This window comes from Cyprinus carpio, chromosome B10 (assembly GCF_018340385.1).
Source record: "Cyprinus carpio isolate SPL01 chromosome B10, ASM1834038v1, whole genome shotgun sequence".
Taxonomy (NCBI): Eukaryota; Metazoa; Chordata; class Actinopteri; order Cypriniformes; family Cyprinidae; genus Cyprinus; species Cyprinus carpio.
In genome coordinates, this window is record NC_056606.1 from 3,171,880 (window position 1) to 3,198,047 (window position 26,168).

Genomic DNA, 26,168 nt, shown 5'->3' on the forward strand with positions numbered 1-26,168 from the left:
CTCTCTCTCTCTCTCACACACACACACACACACACATACTCTCTCTCTCTCTCTCTCTCTCTCTCTCTCTCTTTCTCTCTCTCACACACACACACACACACAGTATCTCTCTCTCTCTCTCTCTCTCTCTCTCACACACACACACACACACACACACACATCATACTCTCTCTCTCTCTCTCTCTCTCTCTCTCTCTCTCACACAGAGACAGACACACACACACACACCGACATACATACTCTCTCTCTCTCTCTCTCACACACACACACACACACACTCTCTCTCTCTCTCTCTCTCTTTCACACACACACACACACACACACTTACTCTCTCTCTCTCTCTCTCTCTCTCTCACACACACACACACACATACTCTCTCTCTCTCTCTCTCTCTCTCTCTCTCTCTCTCTCTCTCTCTCACACACACCGTGAATGATACGTACAGGAGCCAATAACTTCATATAGGCTACATGCTATTAATAATCTTTACTTACAAATTGTAATCCGTTTCTGATTCCAGATTACATGAAGGAAATCATAACGTTATCCATTACCTACATTACACAGAGGCTAACATAATCAGACTACTGTTAGATTACTTTAACATATCCCGTTTATCGCATTGATTTAGATCTTGTACCATACTGATATAAAAATACAACGATTAAGAAAAGGCAGCGGATATTTAATATTAGTGAAAGAGGAAAGGGATGTTTTGCATCTGCTATTTACACATTAGATTATATTTACACTAAGTGAAAATAGCTATAGATTCTATTTACTCTATGCTAAAACAGCAGGATTTTCTGTTTTTTATACTACTTATTGCAAATAGTAGCCATTATCCTCACCTCAATATTGTAGTACATTATAAAACAGTATGTAACAATAACTTATTGAGTGTAAATTAAAATTTATTTCAAATTATTAAATGGATGCCACCTTATTGGGGCAATAAAGCCCTCCCAACACCTCCCCTAACCCTACCCGATACTTTATTTTCAACTTTTTGATTATATTCTTCATTTGCATGAATATAAATGTTTTTCTGATGTGATCTGAAATTTGAAAAGGGAGGAAAAAGTTCACCAAAAGGCGGATTCGAACCTGGGTCTATTTGCACTTAGTGTAAATATAGACACTCTGTTAAAGGGGTCATCGGATGCCCATTTTCCACAAGTTGATTTGATTCTTTAGGGTCTTTAGTGAAGTGAAGTGACATACAGCCAAGTATGGTGACCCATACTCAGAATTCGTGCTCTGTGTTTAACCCATCCAAAGTGCACACACACAGCAGTGAACACACACACACACACCGTGAACACACACCCGAGCAGTGGGTATCAGTGGGCAGCCATTTATGCTGTGGCACCCGGGGAGCAGTTGGGGGTTCGGTGCCTTGCTCAAGGGCACCTCAGTCGTGGTCGAGACTCGAACCCACAACCCTAGGGTTAGGAGTTAAACTCTCTAACGACTTCCCCCAAATTAATTCTATCATTACTCCAAACCTGCCAAGACCAAAGGGGGCACCCAGATTTGAACTGGGGACCTCTTGATCTGCAGTCAAATGCTCTACCACTGAGGTATACCCCCATGAAAAGTATATAACATACTTTGGTTAAAAATTCTCAATGGTAGTGTAAAAAACACCCTTTTTACACTGTCAAAATCAGCTCTGTTTTCTGCACACAGTTCTAGTCCATGTTGCTTTAAATGCTAATGAGCTCTGCTGACTCCGCCCCTCTCTTCCGAGGGTTGACAGCAGACTGTAAACTTCAGCTGCGAAACTTGCTAACTAGCATATATACTGAAAGGTGTTTTGAAAGGTTTTTTGAAAAGATTTTTTAATAGTGTTTTTTTTAGTTGAAGCTCGATCACGGATGATTCACATGAACAGACGCATTTCGGCAGATCAGGGATCGGCGCATTCCCTTCAAAACAAAAGTAACGTTAATACTTGCATCTTCAGCGGCTTAGATTTCTGGAGTAAATGACGACTGCTATGTTCATTATTACTTCCAACAACAGAACACCTGAATCTCTTAATCAGAGGCACAATGGCAGACGCTCACAGCAGGGCGGGTCTAAGGGAAGACGGCCTTGTCAATCAACTATTGTGGGAGGGGCCTGTGCAGAACCACGTCATACTGACAGGAACCTCAGAACAGCCTGATTTGAGAAAGGGGAATTTAAAATAGGGATTTTTTAAAAAACCACTGGGTATTGGCAATGTCTCCAAGATGCTTAGAGAAATGTACAATGTACGTATTACATCTTATTTAGAAACTAAATCAAAGTATTTAGTATAACTTTAAAGCAGCGGTTCTCAAGCTGCAATGATGGTGTATTTTTGTAGGCCATGTGTACTTCAGAACAAAAATCCAATAGGACTTTTCCATTGGCTTATTGCAAAAAAAAAAAAAAAAGCTCTGTGATAAACAGAAGTTTATGATTCTTGCACATTTTGTTCTTCATGATAACCTTCACAAATGAATGCAACTTTTATAAATTTAGACGCCTAAATACAATCGTCAGAAGTAAAAAGCTTAACACCCAGTAGTCTGTAAATGAACTACACCAGTGTCACCATTACTAAGCTACCAACAGCTCTTTTAGTCTTCATTTCAAAAACATTTAACTGAAAGTTTGAGTTACGGTAAAAGAATTTGATTACAAACACAATGAGGCACCACAGACCTCACCAAAAACCCATCAGGACGATGAAGTGAAAGTGCTAGTACGCTACAAAAGTACGTCAGCCCAGCATCACTCTCTGCTTTTGGGATCTGAAGGAGTGTTTGGAGCTGGATATTGTGACTGGACTGCAAAGGATCATTTGAGATGAGCAGAATCCCCACGAGAAGCATGCCAGTTAGAAAGGTGCTTTACAATTCATGTACTTTTTTTGTATAAAGTACGTTTCTGAATATCCTCAAACACTCAGACAGTGCATTTTCTGTACAGAATAATTATTATTAAACTAAAAATGAATGGAGGGATGTTCTCCATTCATTTGCTTCTGAAACGAGCCTTTTGATTCAATCCAGTGAGTCGATTCTTTTGAATTCTTTCACCAAAAAGGATTTGTTCAGTGATTCGTTCCGCCAGAAGGTAGCGACAAAAGAACGCGCGAGTGAGTCATTTAGCTCATTTAGTGTTATGATCGAGTCATTGCACAAACTTGTACCAAAACGCAACAGTCCTTATGCTAAAAAATGTGTGTATACTGCACAAAGCATTTTCCGCACAAAGATCAATGACGTTTTATATATACAGGCTGTGTATGTCCATTTGTTTTTCCATGAATTATTTTTACAATAGTTATTATTTTACTTAACTATATTTCATATTTAAATTTTAAAAAGTTATCTTGTTCAATTGATATATATATATTTATTTTAAATATTCGACTGATAACGTTCATCCGTCCTCGGTCACGTGGTAAGTCTCGCACGTTCAGGAGCTCACGTATCGATTACACTGGTCTGACTGACACAGAACACAAGCGCAGGAAACGAAGGTAAATAACTTATCATTTCTAAGTATTATCATTTAATGTTGTTTTGTGATTCTCACACAAGCCCGTGGCGTGGTCAGTGTTTTCTCAGTTTCTGATCCGTGTCAGAGAAGTTCACTCAACTTCACATGACGTCAGCGGTTAGCAAAGCAACTTAAGTTAGCTGTTTACTTTCGGACTTGTACTGAATATGTTACATTTAAGAACTTGTTTATTATAACTATTACAAAATTTTTATTTTATAGCAAAAGTGAAGTTTTATTCTTAAAAGAATGCTCTACTGAATAAAGGTTATGGATGTGGCTAAAAAGACAGCTGTTTCTGATTCGGAGGAAACTACATGTTTATTAAGGTTTTTACAAGTGTATTTTAATAATCGGGATTAAAGTAAAACTATTATTGTTTTATCTACCGCGTTTACGTCTGAAACATTGATATTATTCATGTTTTTTTAATCACCGATGGTGTCCAATAGTGTATCGTGTTTTTAAAATACTTTTTGCTGGTTTTATTTTTTAAGTATCACGTCAGTTACAGACTTTATTCATTATAAACACGAGCCGTCAGTACATGTGTTTTTAGATCAGATTGTTCGCTTCTACTGTATAGTTCCCAAATGAAACTGATTCAAAGACATTATATTATTGGATTTTGGGAATGTGTTCAGTTGTTGGAGTTCCTCCAGGAACAGAGTTGGGAAATGGAGAAAGTGTTATAACAGCTTACTATTCTTATAGCAAATAGTCTTTTTGTATCTTTAACTGTTGTTATCTTGTGTACTGTTAGGGATAACATGTCAAAATACACTGGTGCTGCTGTCTTGATCAATGATGCAATGAAACATACTGGTTATGTAACCTAAATATAAAACCTTTAACCTAATTATAAAATTTGTAAGTCTCTTTGGATAAAAGCATCTGCTAAATGTTAAATGGTTGTTTATGTTGCAGAATGAGCTGATAAAAACCTCACAATAATCCACATATAAACCACACCACTCCAGTCCAGAGTAAACTTTCAGCCTATTTTCATTTTTGGGTGAACTACTCCTTTAAGGAAAAAAAAAATAGAGAGATGAGGACACATCAACACCACCTCAGTCCCAATCTTTTTTTATTTTTATTTTTTATTTTTTTTAGGTAAAAACATTCATCTCTAGTAAATAACACACTTGAAATTATCATTGCATGAAAAAAAAAACATCTCTCTTTTCTTTGCTCTTTTCATTAATATTTGTAATTAAATATTAGCCATTTCTCGCTTATATTATAGAAGGATTGCACAGAAACAGTGACTGTGGAGAAAGACTTGCAAAACCCTTGAATTCGTATCTCTCACAGTTTGATCTGTCTGTCAGAGGAAATCGCCACTGCTATCACATCCTGTTGACACAATCTAGACTTTTACCACGGAAGATGAAAATACCAAAAAACAAAACCCCGAATGAACCTTTAACCTAAATATAAAATTATTTTCTATGATGTGCAACATATATGCTACTGTTAAAATCTAAAAGTTTTTCATCACCCACCTACATTTTTAATTTTTTTGTGTGACTTATTTAACATCAAAAGTTCATTGGTTGCATGCTTTTAGGTTTTTTGTCCCTTATTAGGTGATGTACAATGATTAAATAGTAATGAAATAAATGAAACGTTAAATTACAAGGCCAAATAAAAATGAGTCTTTTTTTAAATCGGTCAAAAAGGATGAAAACGGAAACAAATTGTATATCTTAAGTTTGATCAGGACAAGCAAAAAAATAATTTAGAAATGTGTGTGTCTACGGTGTTTACACACTGCCAGGTTACAAAATACTCAAACTCAAAATTGTCAAATTCACAAAATATATTTCTATATGTAACTGTGTGAATATTAAAAATGACCATACAGCTGTTCAGTAGTAAGACTTTGAATGTTTTTATGGCTGTATTTAAATAGAGAAAAAAAAACAGTAATATTGTGAAATATTTTTACTAAAATATTTAAACTCAATAGCAATGTGATACAGGCTTATTTTTATATAGTAGTTGTTGTATATTGTGTTTGAATCTGTTTCTCTTAAAATCCCAGATATACACCGCTGTTCAAAAGTTTGGGATCAGTGAGAGTTTTAATGTCTTTTTAAAGAAGTTTCTTCTGCTCATCAAGGTTGCATTTATTTAATGAAAAATACAGAAAAAAAATTAATTTTGTGAAATATTATTGCCACTTAAAATAACAGTTTTCTATGTTAATATATTTTAAAATGTTATTTATTTCTGTGATGCAAAGCTGAATTCTTAGCATCATTACTCCAGTTTTCAGTGTCACATGATCCTTCAGAAATCACTCTGATATGCTGTTATTATCAGTGTTGAAAATGTTGTGCTGCTTAACAGTTTTTGAAACCTGTGATACTTTTATATTTGATTCTTTGATGTATAAATACAAATTTAAAAAGTTTTTTTCAATTATTCAAAATAGAAATCTTTTCTAACAACGTAAGTATTTACTATCACTTCGTATCCATTTAACACATCCTTTCTGAATAAAACTATTAATTTCTTTAAAGAAAACAAAAGAAAGAAAAGATTTACTGACCCCAAACCTTTAAATAATAGTGTATGTAACACAAAATGTCTGTTTTGAATAAACACTGATCTTTTTAACTTTTTATTTATCAAAGAATCCTGAAAAAAGTATCACAGGTCCCAAAATATTAAGCTGTTTTCAACACTGATAATAAATCAGCATATTAGAATGATTTCTGAAGGATCATGTGACACACAAGAAACATTTTGTCATTAATCACTTACCCCCATGTCGTTCCAAACCCGTAAAAGGAACACAATTTAAGATATTTTGGATGAAAACCGGGAGGCTTGTGACTGTCCCATAGACTGACAAATAAATAAAGGCAGTGTATATCTGGGATTTATAAGATAAACAGATTTAAACACAATATGCAACAAATACTATATAAAAAAGCCAGTACCAAATTGCTATTGAGTTTAAATACATGGTTGTACTGTTTGCACCTTTAAAATAGTGCTTGCAAATAGAAAATTACTGAAAATGTAAAGTTTTCAACCCAGACCTACCTTGAGCTCTGAAATGATACATGCTTCTGTTGAGACCTCAAGTCAGACTGATTTTATCTTCATTTAAAATAAAGGGTGATAACCTAATTCCCGGTGAAGAACTACATTACCCATGAGCCCTGAAAAGAGGCTGCTGTTACCATGGAAACGGATATTGCATCAAAAGAGCTCAGCAGCCGCACCACTTCTATATAGTGATGTCATCAGAGACATTCTCCATACATCTACTGCTTACGTTTAACACTTAAGCAGTCACCTTAAAATGTTCTCGTTTTTTTTTTTTTTTCAATTGTAAATCAGTAGTTTCATGCTATAATGTGTTTGAATGGTGTGTGGCTGCTGATGGATCGGAGAGAGAGACTCATGGGGAACGTAAAGATGGTAACTGACGGTGAATGCCTGTGGGTGTGCAGCGGTTGCCATGGTTACCTTCTCTTCAGGTCTTGGGTGTGATGATGATGATGATGATGTCAGCCAGCGTGCTGGGCTGTCTCTCTCTCTCTCTCTCTCTCTCTCTCTCTCTCTCTCTCTCTCAGTGAGTCAGGCTGCGCTGAAGCAGCAGCAGTTCATCTCTCATTTTCTGCTGTGCTTCAGATCTCAGTGTGACGGGCGAGTGAGGTAGGCAGTCTGTTATGAATCTTTGTCTCTTCTCCTGGTCATGTGCTCTCAGTTTAATGCGGTGGCTGTGTAGAATGAATGCTTCGTGAGAAGAGCTGCTCTATATGGTGGGGATTTATTGCATCAGTGGTCATTAATTCTGAGAGACTCCGGATGATCAATGGTGTGTGTTTGAGGAAGTGCAGGGATCATTAGATACGGCTGTTTGTTTCTGGTACTTGTCTCGATCCATCCACATAACAAATAACAGCTGTTTGTGATGGATTTCTCTGAGAGTATGAAGCATCACTGGTTGATGGAAAGTGAGATGTTATTTGAGATTATAGTCTGCAGTTTATATTTCATAACAGGTACGGATGACGTGCAGACTTGCGCGTGCGAGATGATTCATGCTCACCTAGTGATGCGGCTCAGTTTCTGTTTTGATGTTAGAATTAGAAAAAAAGGAAGATGGGGTCAGTTTGTGATGACCAAAATGCAAATGTACAAATGTTTTTGAATATGTATTTTGGAATTTGTGAATTAATTTGTAAAAACAACTGTTCTTTATTAATAGCCTAACAAATAGAATAAGCTTATCATAAGAGATTATATTTTCTACTTTAATTATTAAAAATGCATCTATTATGGCATTTTTTAAAAAGCAGACGTGTGCCTTTTTCAGGCTCTGTATGAGAGATTTATTGCTTTTTCTGAAGAAATCAAATGCTGCTGTTCCAAAAATATCACCAAATACGAAACACAGTCGTCTGGCATAGTTCAAAGATAAGTGCAAAAACACTTTAAAAAAAGGGGGCCATCTTAAGAACCTCATTAAAATAAGCACAAGCACAGAGAAATTAATGAGGCTAAAAGGTGATGATAATTTGTATCCAGCATTGAAGAAGGTTTAATGAAGAAGGCATCTGATTTGTGTTACGATGGGACCTTAAATTCAGTTTATTAATCTTGGAGATGAATTATCAACCGCAAAACAAGAAATTGCTAATATAGAAACATTTTGGGGTGAAGAGGAAGCTATTCAAGCAATTCGGGCTGCAGAAGACAATAAGGGTGTTATTTGTTTCTATGATATGGAAAATTGTTGAAAAGAAATGGAAGTCTTTGATATTTCACAAATTTTTGTTGATGAATGGAAGTCTTTGATATTTCACAACGCTCATTATGGAGTCTTTTAAGTGATGCTCACTGCGGTTTTAGAAAAGTATGCAGCTCTATAGATCACATCATCATCCTTGAAAATGACATAAATGATGCGAACATGTGATTGCTGTTTTCTTTTGAGTGTTTGAAAAAAGGACAGCTGCCTACTTTTATTGACAACATATCAGACAGACTTCTTCAAGTCTATAGCAGATTGACATTGGTTACATGTTCATACAGTGCAAAATTCAGTTTTGTAGTTTTGTGTTTTCTCATTTTTTGAGACAGTGACGGTATTGGTTTCAAAAACCTGCAGTTGGAAACCCGTTTTCAGGCCCTCAAAATATCATCGTTGTGTAAATAATCAAGTGAAGCACATTAAAAAGTATTCAGTTTTTTCAGTGAAAATGGTGTCATCGTGTAAAGGCCCCCTTAAATTGAAAAGGGTAAAATGCCCAGCATTGAGTGCCATTTTTTAATGTTATTTAATTTAATATTTACGGTAACACTTCAGTAAAGGGACCAGTTCTCTCTATCAACTAGTTGTTTATTAGCATGCCTATTATTAACATATTGGCTGTTTATTAGTGTTTATAAAGCACATATTCTGCATGAGCATATTCTACATATCTAATACCTAAACTATTAGCAATTAATAAGTAGCAAATTAGTTTGTTGAGCCAGAAATCATAGTTAATGGTTCGTTAATCGCGAGAGTTGGACTATATTTACTATAATTTATTTATTTATTTGTGAATGATTTGTAAAGATGCCTTTGATGAAATTGTCAAATTTGTCCAAATATGCCAGTTTATTCCTGAGAATATGCAAGGTAAGAGTCTGAATTTGCTGTGTCTGTTAAGCTGCGTATGTTTTTGATATCATATGGCCCAGAAAGACCAAACAGCTCCCTGGCAATATGTTAATTTCTAACAGTGACAAGGATTATTTCAACGATTAATTCAGCTTACGCTGAAAGAGCGTAAGCCCTCAGTTCCTCCCCGTCGGCTTGTTTTTCCTGTCGTTTATTAGTCTTTCTTTGGATAGTCCTCTCCTCTTCATCATGAGACATCTGCCGTTACACAAATGATATCAGTCACGATTAGCGTGGCAGCGTCTGTTTTTGCATCCCATTGATTGTATTGAAATCATCTGACTTGACTGAATGTGGATGTACAGTATTGTATGATGGTGCTCTCAGGATTAACACACGGCATGCTCTTACCTCCCATAATTCCCTGTGGCTCAGCCCTGCTCATTAACTCTACATCCAGATCAGCTCTCCGACATCTGCCAGAGAATACCTTTAAGTGCCTCTCATTCAATCTGAAGACTAGCAGAGATATTGAGTATGTCCCCCGCTCCTGAAGGGACATCCCCCCTCACCAAGCACTGCTGAGGCCCCTTCACTTCCTGTGTCTCCCAGGGAGCAAGCCGAGGGTATTGTTATGGGAATCCTCTTTGATTAGATTATTGTGTGCTCTCTCTCCCTCTGTCTCCTCAGAGATGTATATTTCATGAATGTTGGTCAGGATGTAAGAATAGGTCTCGCTGGATCATGTTTTAAAACGGGTAACGTTATTTGTATGATTTTCATCTCTTCTTTTTTGTCTGCTGTTTTTGCAGGTTGTGACAGAAGCCTGATGTTGCATTTGTGAATTGCACTGCGTGGCGTGAGAAGCAAGAAGCCTTTCTCCTCCTCCTCTTCATCACATTTGTCGGTGTCACACTGTATCTGGAAAGCCCTGGGTTCATTCAGTGTGGAGGCCACTGAGACGTGCACTGTTTTTATGGCACTTTGTTGAAGAGATTGAGTGAGCGAGGAGAGCAGAAAGAGTGAATCGCAGTCGCTGAGTGTTGCCGTGGCTTATGGCGGCAGGGCAGGATTGAAACGCATCGGCTCACTTTCAGTTCTGTTGTTGATCGCTCTTCCGTCCGGTCAGAGATGGGCGCTCTGGGGTGCACCGTGCTCGTGTTTGCGCTCTTCTTTCAGTGCCACAGCCGCAGTGTCCAAAACCCCATGTTCAGGTTCAAGAGGTGAGACAGATCAGTTCCTTAATGGATATTTAATGCGTCATTTTACTGTGTCCTATTAATTCAAACGTTAATTACACATAATTTACTGTAGTTACTGGAGTAAATACATGTAACGTGGACACAAGTAAATTATTAACCTTTTATTTTAGCTTAAAGTAGTAACAGCATGCAGATGCTGATATTTGTGTTGTTTTTGGTCATATAGAAGTGATCCAACAAGAGTTGTGTTTTAGTGATGCACTTAAATTAATATTTTACACTGAAACAAACAGAAACCAAAAATAAAATGTATTTATTAATCAAGTGTATTAATCCAAACTCAAATAAAAACTGAGCTACATAGAAATATTTAAATTGTACATAAGGCCGTTTTATATCACTCCATTCTACTCCAGTTTGTTGTTTAAATAGTGGCAGTAATAAAAACAAATTCTCTATAAATTTATTTAAACATAAATTAAATAAAAAATCACAAACATTGCATATAGTGCACTCTGTATACCTCTCTATGTATTTAGTTATTATTAGAGTTATTCTTTCCAGGTGATTCAACTTTTTGGACATTGATCGTCAATTAAATGAATTAGAAATTTTTTTACTGTTGTTAATTTTAGTAAATTTATCTGAATGCAGACTCAACTTAATAGACTCAACTTTACTGTCAAATATGCATCCTAGCAACTCAGATAGCAACGCACCATCTTTTTTTGGTAACAGGTTTCAGGACAATGCCTGGTCAGACCCCAATGACTGCTCAAGGGCCAGACAGCCATTTGTCCTGTCCAATCCTTACAACTTTTCCCTCGATATTCGCATCCCAGGGGTGATTCCAACAGAGGTAAGAGTTATGTCTTTTTTGTGATTTGTAAGTTTCTTCACATTTCCCCCTTCTTCATCTCCACTTAGTTTTCACCACAGTTTTGAAAAATGCTATAAAAGTGAGTGTGTTAGTTCGTGGAGAGGAGCAGCACAGTGTCTTCTGTTTTATGTCACTTTCATTGAGTTAAAAGCATCAAAGCGTCCCATAAACGAATGCTGCACTTCACCATTCCCTGCATCAAAATGAACAAATATATTATGCATGTTTAAATAAACACATCCTGTGACAGCTAGACAATAAATGCACAGCCGTTTGCATTTGTACTCTGGGTGGAAAATAGAAATAAGTACTTCTGAGACTGTTATTTTGTGATATTTATTCAAGGCTTTGATCAGCTGCATCGAGGAACTGTAAAAAACGGTTTCATGCATGTGTGAATGGATCACATTTGTGACCCTGGAGCACAAAACCAGTCTTAAGTCTCTGGGGTATATTTGTAGCAATAGCCAAAAATACATTGTATGAGTCAAAATGATTGATTTTTCTTTTACGCCGAAAATCATTCGGACATTAAGTAAAGATCATGTTCCATGAACATATTTTGTAAATTTCCTACCATAACTATATCAAAACTTAATATTTGATTAGTAATATGCATCACTAAGAACTTCATTTGGACAACTTTAAAGGTGATTTTCTCAATATTGTTTTACACTATAAGATTCAGGTTATTGTTATTGTTGTATTTGTGTCTAATATTGATATTGTCCAATCCTAACAAACCATACATCAAAGGAAAGCTTATTTATTCAGTTCAAATCTCAGTATAATATCAGTATGGCATCTGTCATAGGAAATAAACATGCTGTTATGAATATTTAAAAGAATCGTCTTCTTATAGGATAATGACACAGTCTCAGGACTAATTATGAGACACAGATGAGTCATCAAATGAACTATAGGGATAATGAAGATATTAAACCCTCAAGTTTTCTCTAAAATTAAAGGATTTTAACATTGTTTTCTATGATGTGCAGCAAAACACCTCTTTTAACATCTCAAATTTTGTAGTCCAGTACTGTTAAAAAGATTGTAAACTATTTAACCACATTTGTGATGTTTTTTTTTTATATCTTCAAAGGCGTCCAGATGCATAGAGGCTTAATTTTTAATGTCTTGATATTAACAGTTTTCCTGCAGGGCTAAGGTCTGGGCTGCATCTCCTCACACGTAATTATCAGAGCTGTAGTCATTGCTGCAGTTTTAAGCTAGTTTTCTGTATAGCTGACTGTGCTGAATGCACTGAAGCTTGTTACTCAGGCAGCTGGAGAAAGAGAGAATTACAGCAATTACAAACAAGCCTAAATCAGAATGACTGAAAAACAAGAAAAGCACAAGTACTCCAGTCTTCAGTGGAAATCTGATCAAGAAACATGTCTTAAATACAGTTGTGCTGCTTAATATTAATGTAGAAACCATGATATACTGTACTACCATTCAGATGTTTGGTGTGTTTGTGTTTTTAATAGAAATAAATGCTTTTATTCAGCAAAATTGCATTAAATTTATCAAAAGTGATGTAAAGTATGGTTGCAAAGAGGAGTAAAAATTCCAGTAAATTTCCTGAATGGGAAGTTAAGATGGGGAGTTTTTAAAGTTTAATTTAAAGTTTAGGGTAATTTATACAAACTGCATCATATACAAACATCATTTTTAAAAATGTCAGTTGACGCATGTGGCATTGTTCTGCAGAATAAGATTAGCAAAAGCAAAAAAAAAATAATAATTACAGATTTTCGCAACCCTACAGTAAATACATTTATAATGCTACAAAATATTATATTTTAAATAAATGCTGTTCTTTTGACCTTTCTGCTCATCAAAGAATCCTGAAAAAACAGTTTTTAACACTGATTGTTTTTAACATTGATATTATTTATTAATGATAATAAGTATTATTTATAAAAGCATATAGTATTTCAGTACTTGGTCAGCTTTTGTAAACAAGGTCTGATGATCAGTAATGAATGTGTGTATGGAAGTGCCTGATAAGTGTTTGTTTCCTAACAGTCTGACAGCTACTACTGTATGGCTGTTCCTGTCCCCACGTCAAAGGAGGCCTACATAGGTGAGTACATGATCATCAACAATGAGGACGTAAATACACAGTGAATGAAACCTGGCCTCTTTGTTCTTATGCGTGCATGTGCACTGTATTGTTTGGACAAGGAGTGGCCACTGAATACTTTTGTAGCATATAATAATAATTTTAGTAGGGATGGACAATATATACTATATATCGGTATATATATATATTATATATATATATATCAACACAATAAGTCTTATATATCAGCCAAATATTGTTTTCCTGCAGTGCTACACCTTCAGCACCATGGAAATTGAAGTCATATTTTACCCGAGTTGTGGATATGAGATTCCAGGCTGAATTGCATGCGATGAGATAACAAGACAGTGCATGCCTTTCTATAAGTGTCTCGTCCTTTCGAGCTGCAAGCACAGACAAACACATACAGTGCAAGCGCTGTAGTCTGATTCACTGGAAATGACTCATTTGAGTGGGTGTATCTGATGAATCATTCAGAAAGTAAATCATTCACTGAAGGAACCCGCTGAATCAAAGCAGTTACTTATTAAACTGCACGTTATTATTACTTTCAGCGATATCCATCTTGAAGTGAAGCGTGTTTTGTGTACTGAGGGTTTGTGGGATTTCAGACTGCTTGTGTGGAAATCTTCAGCTTTCCGTGACTGTGTTGTGTTTCTCTGTGGTGGTCTTTAGAGAAAGCAGGCTGTGGTTTGCAGAGTAACAGGTCCACCCAGACATCTGCATGTTTCTGAGAGTTACATTATCTCTGTCTCGCTACTGCCACCAATCAACATCCCATCTATTATTCATAGCTTCAATAGAGGAAGCCTTTTCTGAAGATATCCATCACTTTTTATATAGGTAGCATTTGATGTTCATTATGGTTTATGCTTAAGCATTCCAACTCTTCACAGAGGTTTCATGCAGATCTGTGTTGTTTCACAAGAAAATACTATTTCAGTCTTTATACTTAAAAATGTCATGTTTAATTTAAATACAACAACTTTTTTTTTTTTTTGAGTTTCTTATTTTTTGTTTTTGGGTTTAGATGTTATGTTTAGTTGTTTTAAAACTTGCTTTGTGTGTCAAACCACTTTTAAACAGAGCTGACTTTTCAAATGCTACAAGACCTTACCATCGTACCATGTTAAGATTTCATTCCTTACTCTAAAACACTTTTCTCTTCTCAGTGGACTTCGTTCCCCATGCCACTATGGACACAGCCCACCACATGATTTTATACGGCTGCCAAACCCCTTATGCCACCCAGGGATATTGGTGAGTCACTTATGATTTAAAAAGATGTTATGTATTGTAATAATAACTACCAATATTGCTTTTTAATTATATAAATGATCAAATAAAGCTTCTGAATGGTAGTGTGCATACATGCAACAGATGCACAAACTGTAATTACAGCGTTCAGGATGAAGTGTTTCATTTGTTCAGTGTTACTCCTGTCTCTGTGGGCTTGAGCTCCTGTGACCTTGTGGTGCTTTCAGAACATTAATCTCTTTATTGTAGCAGTTTGACATGTTAGTTTCTGATTCAACCAGAAGTGTGGGTTTGAGGCTGGATTGCAGTATCTGTTTATCAGACCGATGACAGATGGGTGTGGGAAAGTAGAAGTGCTTGGGAAACACCTTCTGTTGTTATTTTAAGTTATTTTAACTCAGTGAAATTAATGGCAAAATGAATGTTTGGAAATGTAAACTGATATTACAGATGGGTGTGGGAACAAAAAATAACTGACTTAAAACCCTTTTTAGCTGCTGAAAATACTAGTGCTCTAATCATTTTGGCAACCATTGTGTGTTTGTGAGTGTATATATGTATGTGTGTGTGTGTGTATATATATATAGAGAGAGAGAGAGAGAGAGAGAGAGAGAGTAGAATACAGTTTTCCATCTGTGTAGACATAAATTATCTCAAAAGCAAACTTAAAAGAGAATGCTTTCAATGTACTAGTCATGCAATTTTGAAAACAAGTTGAGCAGATGTGCCATTAAATCTCTTCTGAGTTTTCTTCTGGCCAGTGCCACAACAACTGCTGCTTCTTGCTATAGCAACCATGTGCACCTTGACAGCAGCGTCTGAGATGATCTGAAGGAAGGGGAGATAGAGGCTTGGTTCTCCTCCTTTCTTCAGTTTCCATGGGCTGTGTGCTTAAATATAATTAACTCAAAAACATTGCAGTAAATACAGTACAGCACCCATGTATTACCTGATAAACAAACCTCAGTACAATAACTCCAAATATAATCAAAAAGGCACATATACTCTTGGTATAAAGTCAGGGTTTTTGAGAAAGCTAAAACATATCTGAGGTATAGTGTCTCATTTTAACCCCAGTGGCTTCATTTCCCTGCTATCAGTCTTCACCATGTGGATTTCCATATTCCAGTTGCTTCCCTCTGTAATGTCACTCATATATTTTAAGAGATTTCATTGTGCAGATACTGCAGGGTGCTTCTCGTGGCTTGCATGGCATGCTTTCACAGTGAGAGATGTGAGGCTTCAGAAGCGCTCAGGATCAGCAAGAAAATAGGCTAATTATACCAAACCTGGCCAATGTTCAGAAATACTAGAATCAGAGAGCCCATGAGTCATCTGCGGCCCCAGTGCAGTGGCGTGAAGGGGTGTTTGGATACACTACCAAAAACTAGTCAAAAGAGGTTTTAATAAGGGGGGAGAGAAAAATCAGTTATGTTTAGGGTGTGAACATGTTTCCGTTAGACAGAATGAGACGTTTACAAGGAAGTGCACACATTAGAACATGACAGAATGTTGTAAATGTAAAAAAAGATACACTTACATATGTGTTGGATGTCCTTTTGTTTAGTAACACTTTATTTTAAGGTGTCCTTGTTACAGTGTAATTATACATTTAAGTACTGAGTAATATTAATTAATTACATGTACTTTGTTGTTGTTAGTTTTGGTTTTTATGTTTATTTGTTTTTGGGTTTAATTATTGTTATTTTGTTTTTATTATTGTTGTTATTATAGTAAGTAATATTAAATGTATTGGATGTATAACAGTGCATCCATGGAGGAATAACAGTGCATCTGTTCAATTTGACCCCCTTTCAGTGGTTGAACAGTCAAATGTGGGACTTGGGTTTGGTTTTTGACCACTATGTAGTGCACAGTTTAACATTTTACTCACTGAGCCACATCAGAAATCATAGAATACCTGTGTAACTGAATTATATAGGGTCCTCTAAATGAAGATACTAAAAGATATAATGTTTCTAGACTTTAATGTTTCTTGACTTGCAAGCATGGAAACTTTGGAGAATAAAACCACACTAAAAATGTTTTTTACCATTTTTTTTTTTCTCCTAGTGGCATATGCAACAAATGCGAAAATGCAACAAAGACGGTTAAAGTCTACAGATTTTACTAACAGATCTATAGACTTCTAGATTTACTAATAGCCCTTCCAATCCCTGTGTAAAAATAACAGTGCTGCTGCTTTCGTTCTAAAGTGATTTCTCCCCCGTGGTCTTTAGCTTCAAGTGTCAGGTGTAAATTGTCATTTTGACTGCCCTCTACAAAATAGTGGATTACTCAGCAACTATTCATCCAGGGCATTTAATATTTTGCCATTTTCTTCATTTATGCATTTCTTTCTCCAGAAAAAAATATCAAAATCATTATTTTTAGCTGAGGGACCTCTGGTTGAGTTGACGCAGAATGACCATCTTGCAAAAGTATGTGTTGTAATGAGTAATAATGACTAATTTCTGACATATTTTGGTTGGATTGTTTAGGGATTGTGGGAAAGAGCTGGGGGGGTGTGTGTATGGGTCAGGGATAGTTTATGTATGGGTGGGGAATGATTGTTCATCCAAACTAACTAAAGGTGCTCTCCTTTCTCCTCATCATCTCTGTCTCACGGCAGCCAGATCAATCCACTTATAACTTACAACTGATCAGGAGCAAATGGCTCTTTTCTGAAAAACAATGAAAGACTGAAGTCATCTTGTTTTGCACTTTTTTTTCTTTCAGATGTTGGCTTTAAAGTTGGAGGAGACACCAGAATTAACTACTTTGTGCTGCAAATTCACTATGGTGATGTCAAGAACTTCAGAGGTATATACTGATGTATAAACTTGGCCTGCTGATCAGAAATGGACTGTGTACGATTGATGACATTAGTTAAATGTCCAGACTGAACATTTTCATCAACATTTACTCACTTTCCTCTCATTTTTTGCCTGCATGCCTGTGCTGCTTAAAACAGCAGTATTTGAGCGATGTTGGTGCCACGCGATGTGACTAATGTGTTTATCTTGTCTTGATCTTAGATCATCATAGAGACTGCTCAGGACTCACTTTAAGAATGACTTCCAAGCGGTAAGTTATCGCCACTAGATCTAAGAATATCTGTGATTTATTCATAAGATTGTTCAGTTTTGTAATCATTTACTCACTTTTTTTGCAAAATGAGATTTGAAGAAGGAAGATTATCAAAGATTTACGACTTACATTTGGGTTGGTTTATCACACAAAGATAATGTATGGATTGATTGCGAATGAAGTACTTCTCTGGTGATTTTTGAGTTTGACAGTCACTATCCATCTCAAGAGGCTCTTGTAACTCTTGTTTCCTGTTCTTCTAATGTGTCAATAAATTGTTTAGGTTTATATTTGAGCAGCTGTTAAGTTCTCCGAAACCTTGTAACACTGAGAAAAAAAGCATCTATTCAAGCTTTCAGAGAATCTGTGGGTTAATAATAACTTAAATTTGATGAAAAAAGAGCCAAAGGAAGGTGTTATTTTTTGCGGTAAGTTGTTCTATGAAGTAAGTGTTGATTGAGCATGAGTAAAACCAGCGACTGAATCAGATCCAGTTCAGCTCATGTCTGTCCTAATTTGTGTCACACATGCCAAAGGGCACAATTATTTATTTTAGGTGCAACTGGAAAATGGGCCACGTCCATGTCTTGGAAAATATGAATGTGTTGATGGAACCTGAAAATGACAGTATTATTGTCAGTGCATTAGTTTGTTTGCTTATTTATCAGTTCCTTGATTCTGATTGGTCAGTGGAGTCATTCTACTGTGTATGTATCACTGCAGAGTGCCTGTTTCCATTACGTCTATTGTGTTCTCATTGATCTGCTAAAGCATGTTTTAATGTGAGTGGAGAAACCACAAAAGACAGGCTGAGCAGTTTACATAGCATAATGTACGCCTGTTATGTTTGTAAAAGGTACATAAATCAGTGAGAATGCAATACACTTGTGAAAATACGTGCGTAAACAAGTCATCCACTAGGACATCCACATTTTTTTGTTACAATTGAATCAATATAAGCTTTTTTATTTATATTTCACGTGGTGACTGTTGAATTAAAAACAAAGGACCTTTAGGGTAGATGCTATATTTAACAGGGAAATGTTTACAGTAGTAGAAAAAAAAAAACTATGCCATAATTTATTTAAAATACATTTCATACTAAGTATACTTCAAATCCATTAACACGTTTATTGACATCACTTAAGACTTACTGATATGACTTCAGTACTACTTTTGCACTATTAAAGTGCATTTAGCATAAAATTAGTTGTTCCATTTTAGCAGACTTTAAGTATACCAGTTTAGTGTAATAAACTAGTACAATTACCGGGCATTTTTATTAAGCACATAAATATGTACAAGTATTTGTAGTAGAATGTATTTCAAATACATTTTAGTATTTTTTTACACTAGGCTAGGGGTGTGCATTATTTTTTAATAATGTGATGCTGTTAGTTATTCCTTACATAGTCATACACATATTACATTTAGACTGTAAATTTGATGTAATATGTAAGCAATTCAATATTGAAGTCTATAAAAGTGTGGTGTTTTATTAACTCTTTCCCCGCCATCATTTTTTAAAAAAGTTGCCAGCCACCACCAGCAATTTTGATGATTTTCACTCAAATTTGATGGCATACAGTATATTAAGCTGTATGAAGTTTTATTCTAGCTTAAACATTCTTTTTTTTATCAGCACTTGAATATAGGTAGGTTTCATAAAAATGTATAATCTTGAGCAAAAAGGTGAGAAAATCACATTTTTATCAAAAACTACATCTGGATAATATTTATTAATGTTACTCCATAACATTATGCAGTTTTCATTTATATGCTGTCTATTGCTGATGATCGCATTATTTTTAATATGCATCTGTTTACATTAGAGATCGCTTGTTTCTCTCAAAAACTACATGTCACGTGTGTTTTGTTCGGGAGGTTTTGTACTCATTCAGAAGATGTGTAATAGCGCCCCCGAGTGTATAACAGTGATAACAAGAAGTTCGGTAAAAAATGATATTTGGTGTGGTATTTTTTTTTTTAGAGTTGTATTTTAATAGTCAATGTAGGTGATAGGTTTAGGTGTAATTGTTTTCTGTGTTTTGTTTCAATGTGATGACTGTTTTGTGCTCTGTGCAGACAGCCCTTTATTGCTGGGATGTATCTGATGATGTCTGTGGACACTGTCATTCCTCCTGGGAAGAAAGGTACACCCTATCTGTGACATCTCAAGCTTTAACTTGAATGTTGTGATTGGTTATCAGTGCATTTATGACGTCTGATGTTTTTGGTGTTTGCAGTTACCAATGCAGACATTGCTTGCACTTACCCATCTTCCCCGATGTATCCCTTTGCGTTCAGGACACACACACACAGCCTCGGTGAGATACTGCTCTATTGCATTTATTTGCATCAACTAAGTTCTTATTTAGTCTTAGTAAATGGTTGTACATTTTATTTCGCTAACATATCTTGATCTTGTTGTGTGTCTTGTTCTTCAGGTAAGGTTGTGAGTGGGTACAGGGTTCGAAATGGACAGTGGACTCAGATTGGACGCCAGTCTCCACTGCTGCCACAGGTACATTTAAACGTGTCCACTCTGCCTGATCGAGCGAGATTAATGCGTGGCGTCTATAGAGGAAAGTTAATGCATTATTTGTCTCTGATAAGAGTTATGACCCATCAGTGTCATAGCGATATTTGTTTTCCCTGCTGTCAGACCTGTTTCCACTCTGTCTGTGGTATTAACAAAGGGTTCAGCAAGCGCAATATCCACTACATGCGTAATATAGAGTGCACACACATATACGCACAGTATGCATTACTAGAGTCCATGCATGCTTTTCTTGTTTAGACAACTGCTGAGTTGTCTTGTTTAGAGTCATGCACCAAAACAACGTGTTTCTGCTTCCACTCAAAATAGGCATTTTCAGAATGATATAATAACTGATCTGTGGGGTATTTGGTGCTGAAACTTCACAGACACATTCTGGGGACACCTGAGACTTATATTACACCTTGTTAAAAGGTGCAGAATAGGTCTGTCATTCTGTCATTGTTTTCTCACCCTCTTGTCATTGCAAACAAATTGTTCATCTTTGAAACACAAATGAAGGTATTTCTTGTCACGCAGGCATGTTTGCTTTCTCCATGAAGTGATCGTGTCTATTCAGAATTGTATGGATTACTTTTACAATGTCTTCATGAACTTTTTGATGCTTGAAAGTTTTGGTTACCTTGACTTTCAATTATGAGCCGAAATCTGTCAGGTTTCATTAAAAGTGTTTGACATGGGTTTTGAAGAGGAATGAAAGTCTTATAGGTTTGGTCTTATAATGGCCATTTCTATTTTTAGTTTGAACCAACTTAAAAAACTTCACTTGTGTTTAGGCTTTTTATCCAGTCACCAACACCATTGATGTAAGAAATGGAGACATACTGGCAGCCCGTTGTGTGTTCACAGGAGAAGGAAGAACCACTATTACCCAAATCGGGTAAGTCCATGTTCTGGCCGATCATTGATTCTTATTTTGAATCCGATGCCTAATAGCATTGTTTAAATGTGTAACCAATGTCAGATTTCCTATGGGAGAGTTCAACTTTTATTTTTGTCCATTTATTCCCATGTAGAGTTACTGTGGCAGTAAGTGGGTTAGATGAGAGGTGATGTTGTGCATGCAGTAAACATTTACAGCGTCTCCCTTTCACTGTGTTTGCATGCTGGTGGATTGGTGTCATTGTGTCTCTTACCACCTCTCTGATAAATTGACACTGTGAGGTGACTGTGTGTTTCTGTGTGTGCGGTGTTTAAAGAGTGATTAAACACGCAGCGGCTTGGCTCTGTGTTTCATCATATTCCGTTTGAGCGTGACTTCTTGAACATGTGTGCGCTTCTGCCCTGCCATGTCTGTTACCATGGTGATAGGGAGAGCACATAATAGTGCATTGACGCATCTCCCAGGAAGCCCAGCGCTCTCGCCTACGCATCCAACTCAAGTCCACAAGATAACGATGTAAAGATGACTGCTGACGTACAGTCTGGTCTTTGGCAGCAAGAACTGCCCACTTACAGTATGCAGAAACATATGTACACAAGTACACACATATATACAGCTCATGATCCATTTCTTGTCTTTTTAAGCTTTAAAGGCTCTCTTCAGTCTTCCGCCCCGAACCTCAGTGGTTACACGTTTAAAAGTGATTAAATGAAATATTAGTATTGGAATATTACAGTTGTACTGTAAAATAAAATGACTATTATTATCATTATTATTATTTTATTGTCTCATTGTTATATAATCACAGGATTTTTGGCCAGATTGTGCCGCCATAAAGAACACAGCAAACCTGGAGTTTCATAAAGACATCCAAAATCGTGTAGTTGTGCACAATTTCTTTATTGTGATGAAAGTCTGAGTGAAAAAAAGACTGGGTAGGACATTTTATTCATTGGTTTTGTAATAGGAGTAAGCATTGCATAAATTGAATGGAGGCAGATCTGAATATGAATCATGCTGTTCGGACACAATTTGGAATGCAACAATGCAAAAATAAAGTTTGCAAGTTTGCAAAGTGGCATCTGATCTACGCATAGAACAACCAGAAACAGTTTACTCTTTTCATGATATTTAGGGGTGCGCCTAAGAACAAACCAAAATATACAATGTATCTCCTTTACTAATAAAGCTGAAAAACAGTTTTGAGAAATATGCTTTGAGAGGGTCTGTGGGTGTGTCATTTGAGCTGAATACAGTTTGGTTGGTTATTTGCAGTTTAATTGCAGCTTTGGTGCTGTATTTTGCCATTTTGTGCTAGTAGTTTGTTCATGTGTCATTGTTTCCTTCCTCACAGAGGCACCTCCAGTGATGAGATGTGTAACTTCTACATCATGTACTACATGGACAACACCCATGCTGTGCCTTACATGAACTGTGGAGATGACGGCAGTAGTGAGCTGTTCCGAAACATCCCTTCTGAGGCCAATATTCCCATCCCGGTCACTCCAGACCATATGATGTCCATGAAGCATGAGTCAGCTCCTCATAAAGGTACCATCCAAAAATAGACGGTTGAAGGTTTTACTCTATGAGTGAGCAGTAGGACTGAAGTCTTATACCATGGGATGAATGCATTACTTTTAGGGATGAAACCAGAATACCAGAATCCAGCTAATATTTAGAAAATTAAATATACTTGATTTTGTTGTTGTTGTTGTTGTTGTTTTCTTATTTCTTTCTTGATTTCCACAGATGTTGTGGAGCTGCAGGAGCCCAAGAGAGAAGAGGAAGTTCTGGATCAGGGTAAGATGTTTAAAAATACTTTCAAATTACAGAGATAGTCAAAACTGAAGCACGCAATCACTGCTTGAATACCATTGCAAATCTCATTTGACAGACACAGTGGCTGAATGACATTCTTTTATTGTGAAAAACACAGTGGTTTAATGTTCAAACTATAGTCCAACTCATAAATAGAGGCTCATAGACATGAGTGTGTCAGATAAGGGAGATGTTCAAATGGAACAGACAAATCAAACAGGTTTTGAGTGGCATGATTCTTGATAAAATGGATGCTAAATTCACTTTTACATGTTGTTTGAACATAAATGTGTGTTGGCAGTGTCTGTACACAACCACCCTATAATAAAAAAAAATATATATATAATTGATGTCTTTGTATATATTTTTTTTTTTTTTTTATATTTTTTATTATCTAATTTATATAATCATTAGCACTTAAAGAGTCATGCAACAAAACGGGTTGCCGTGAAAAGAGCTGTTTTTGACAGGGTAAAAAGGGGTGTTTGAGAAATTGTAACCAGGGTAAAAAGGGTGTTTTTCATGTAGACCCTAAAGAATCACATCAGCGTGTGGAAAATGGGCATCTGATGACCCCTTTAAGAGTTGTGAAACTTGTGAATTGTCTCTCACCACACATTGTACTGTTTGTGAACATATAAACCCACATCTCAAGTACCTGATCACGTTAGTTTGGGATTGTATCTATCTTTGCTGCATTTTAGCATGGATAACTTGTCAATAAGTCACAAAACTGTTAATAAGCAGTCAAAGATTATTTTCACTCTGGTCAGCTTTCAGATAAACTTAGTATAAATACACATTGATGTTCCTGAAGTTATTAGATATGTTATCACCAAAACCCTGTTTTTCATTAGTTAAACAGGTGAACAGAAAACTACTAATCCACCACAATTCAAACATAAGACTGCATTCGAAGCGTTTTGCCATTTATCGACAGTTATTAATACATGTATGGTGGGAGGCATTGATGCAATGCCAGCAGTGGGCATAAGTGTTCAAGTAAAGCAAATGTTTCATTCACATCATCAAAGACAGGGTTTAAAACGGTAATTTTTAAGTTATGACTGTTTGGGGAAAATATCACCATAACTTGACTTCAGGGAAAATAATCACATATTAAAAATAATATGTCATGACCCATTTAGCCATCTTGAACCTGCTGAGAGCTCGCTTGTACATCTCAGAGATTTCTCTGCATGAGATAAAAACAGAATCTGTTAGCATCTCATTTTTGCTAAATTTAATTCCAAGATTGCTTATATTAACTTCAAAACAAATTTATGTACCTTCTTAGTGGAAGGCTAGGCTATGAATCATATATATGCTTAAAGAATGGCTGTGTATAGTGTTGGATTGGTCCTTTCCATATTGTGGTATTTTAATGTTTTCTTTTTTTACAGAATAGATTTATGAATGTTATGTATTAGCACAGCTCCCTGTGGAGACAGAACAGTGACTGAATTTTGCCCATGCATTACTCACTTCCCAAACCACCTCCACAATACTTTTGGCATTGTTTAAAATGCATAGAGTCCAAACATGATTGAAAAAAATAGACAGATCATGCATGCTTTTATTTGTATGCATTGTTGTGCTAAAAACAGCTGTCAAAAATAATACTGATTTCTCTAAATAAGTATGGTTTTGTTAGATTGGAATTGTTCAAGGTTTTTGTGTAAAGAAATGTGTAGAGACTTGGCTGTATTTGTTTAAGCCACAGCTGTTGCATGGCCAGTAAAATACAGTGCTGCATCTTGAAGGTTTTTTTGGCCACTCTGACCTGAACCTTGGGGTGCGAGTCAAGATAAGTTGAAAATGAGAAATCTTTTCCAGTGGTAGTGGGATCTTCTTCTTGATCTGTAGGAGGGGTTTGGCAGTTGGTAGTTATCTGTATTTGTTTGTGTTAATGTGCAAGATTTCGGCGGAAATCTATCAATCATTTCACCACTGGCAGTCAGAGAACGGCCTTGCTGCTAACTAACATAACATAACTTGTCCCTTAACGTGTATATATATATATATTTGACCAGTAATCATTCTAAATTAGTGTAAAATCTCATTTGGTGATGCTTATTGATTATGGAAAATCAGAGTGGACTTGATTCTGAGCTGGTAAAATGAAATTCCCAACAGAGTGGAGTGTGTTGTGTGAACAAAACATCAACCGGCAGTTCATTAAAATGCATCACGGTCACACTAAATCTCATATAGCTGCAGAAGGCATTTTACAATTGCCTTGCAAGCTTGTCTCAATGAAAGTGCTGTTAAAGTCCAGGCTGAGTGTTTCTAGAGCCTACACAGTTGTCAGGTGTATCCTTCACATCTTCTAATCACCCACAATCCTTTGCACACAGTCCCTATTCACAGAAAAATGGCAGAAAAACTGTTCAGCACAGAACTGGCTCAATTTCACCATGAAATGTTAAAGAGTCATCAGAAGAGAAGTTGACAACAATTGTACAGAAACCTGGGCAATGCTTCAGGGATTAGCTCATGATTACAAGCCTTTAGTGTGTGACAGAAGCCAGACTTTAAAGAGAAAGACCTGGTATATAGGAAATTAAACCACAGGAATGTATCAGGGGTACCATCACCAAAGTAGAGCAGCTGGTTCTGTGGTGAAGAAGTACTGTTTGGGAGTACAAGGGAGAAATGCCAAAAACAAAGACACATTTAAGGTAGAATCACTGTAAGATGGACCTACTGTACAAAGCCAGAATATCATCTATGAAAGTTGCCTGTTAGGACAATCAGAGGTTTGTTTTTGATAGAATATTTCACCAGGCCTTAGAGAAAGACGGTCACTGATCTGTGAGACACTGGAGTCATGGATGGTGCTGGCTGGTTCAGTACACTGTCAGGTACGGAGCTCCTCATGTTCTGAAAGTTTGGGGTCACTTAGAAATCTCACATTGTCCGTGAAAGCATACGTCAAATAATAGTTTTTTCTTTTGTCAAAGAATCTTCCATCTGCACATCTTTGACATTCTAATCATCAATTTGTTCAGGTAATCTAAGGTATTGTCATCCTATCTCCCACAAGCAGTTGCCACCTCAGTGCTATTCTATTAATCACTAAGTTGAAGGTGTCCCACTTTACATTAGGTGGTGTTTTATGCTATGTACTGGTCCCGCTTAATATTAAGTGGCTACTTACTGTGTTCATATTGTAATGCAGTACACTTCTGCTGTTATTGAGGTGGGATA

General features: G+C 36.3%; 1 protein-coding gene across 1 annotated transcript in view; it reads left to right on the top strand.

Annotated features, from left to right (window-relative positions):
- Positions 1 to 3,401: 3,401 nt before the first annotated feature.
- The window catches only part of LOC109098036 (peptidyl-glycine alpha-amidating monooxygenase B-like), a 38,513-nt gene continuing 15,746 nt past the window's right edge, over positions 3,402 to 26,168 (top strand). Inside the window, exons 1-14 of the mRNA XM_042732120.1 lie at positions 3,402 to 3,521; positions 9,989 to 10,399; positions 11,117 to 11,237; positions 13,290 to 13,347; positions 14,520 to 14,607; positions 17,106 to 17,197; positions 17,344 to 17,427; positions 17,643 to 17,691; positions 19,780 to 19,847; positions 19,941 to 20,021; positions 20,142 to 20,218; positions 21,031 to 21,134; positions 22,492 to 22,688; positions 22,890 to 22,940. Coding sequence (XP_042588054.1) covers positions 10,308 to 10,399; positions 11,117 to 11,237; positions 13,290 to 13,347; positions 14,520 to 14,607; positions 17,106 to 17,197; positions 17,344 to 17,427; positions 17,643 to 17,691; positions 19,780 to 19,847; positions 19,941 to 20,021; positions 20,142 to 20,218; positions 21,031 to 21,134; positions 22,492 to 22,688; positions 22,890 to 22,940 — 1,162 coding nt within the window. The 5' untranslated portion in view covers positions 3,402 to 3,521; positions 9,989 to 10,307. The remainder of the gene's footprint in view (positions 3,522 to 9,988; positions 10,400 to 11,116; positions 11,238 to 13,289; positions 13,348 to 14,519; positions 14,608 to 17,105; positions 17,198 to 17,343; positions 17,428 to 17,642; positions 17,692 to 19,779; positions 19,848 to 19,940; positions 20,022 to 20,141; positions 20,219 to 21,030; positions 21,135 to 22,491; positions 22,689 to 22,889; positions 22,941 to 26,168) is intronic.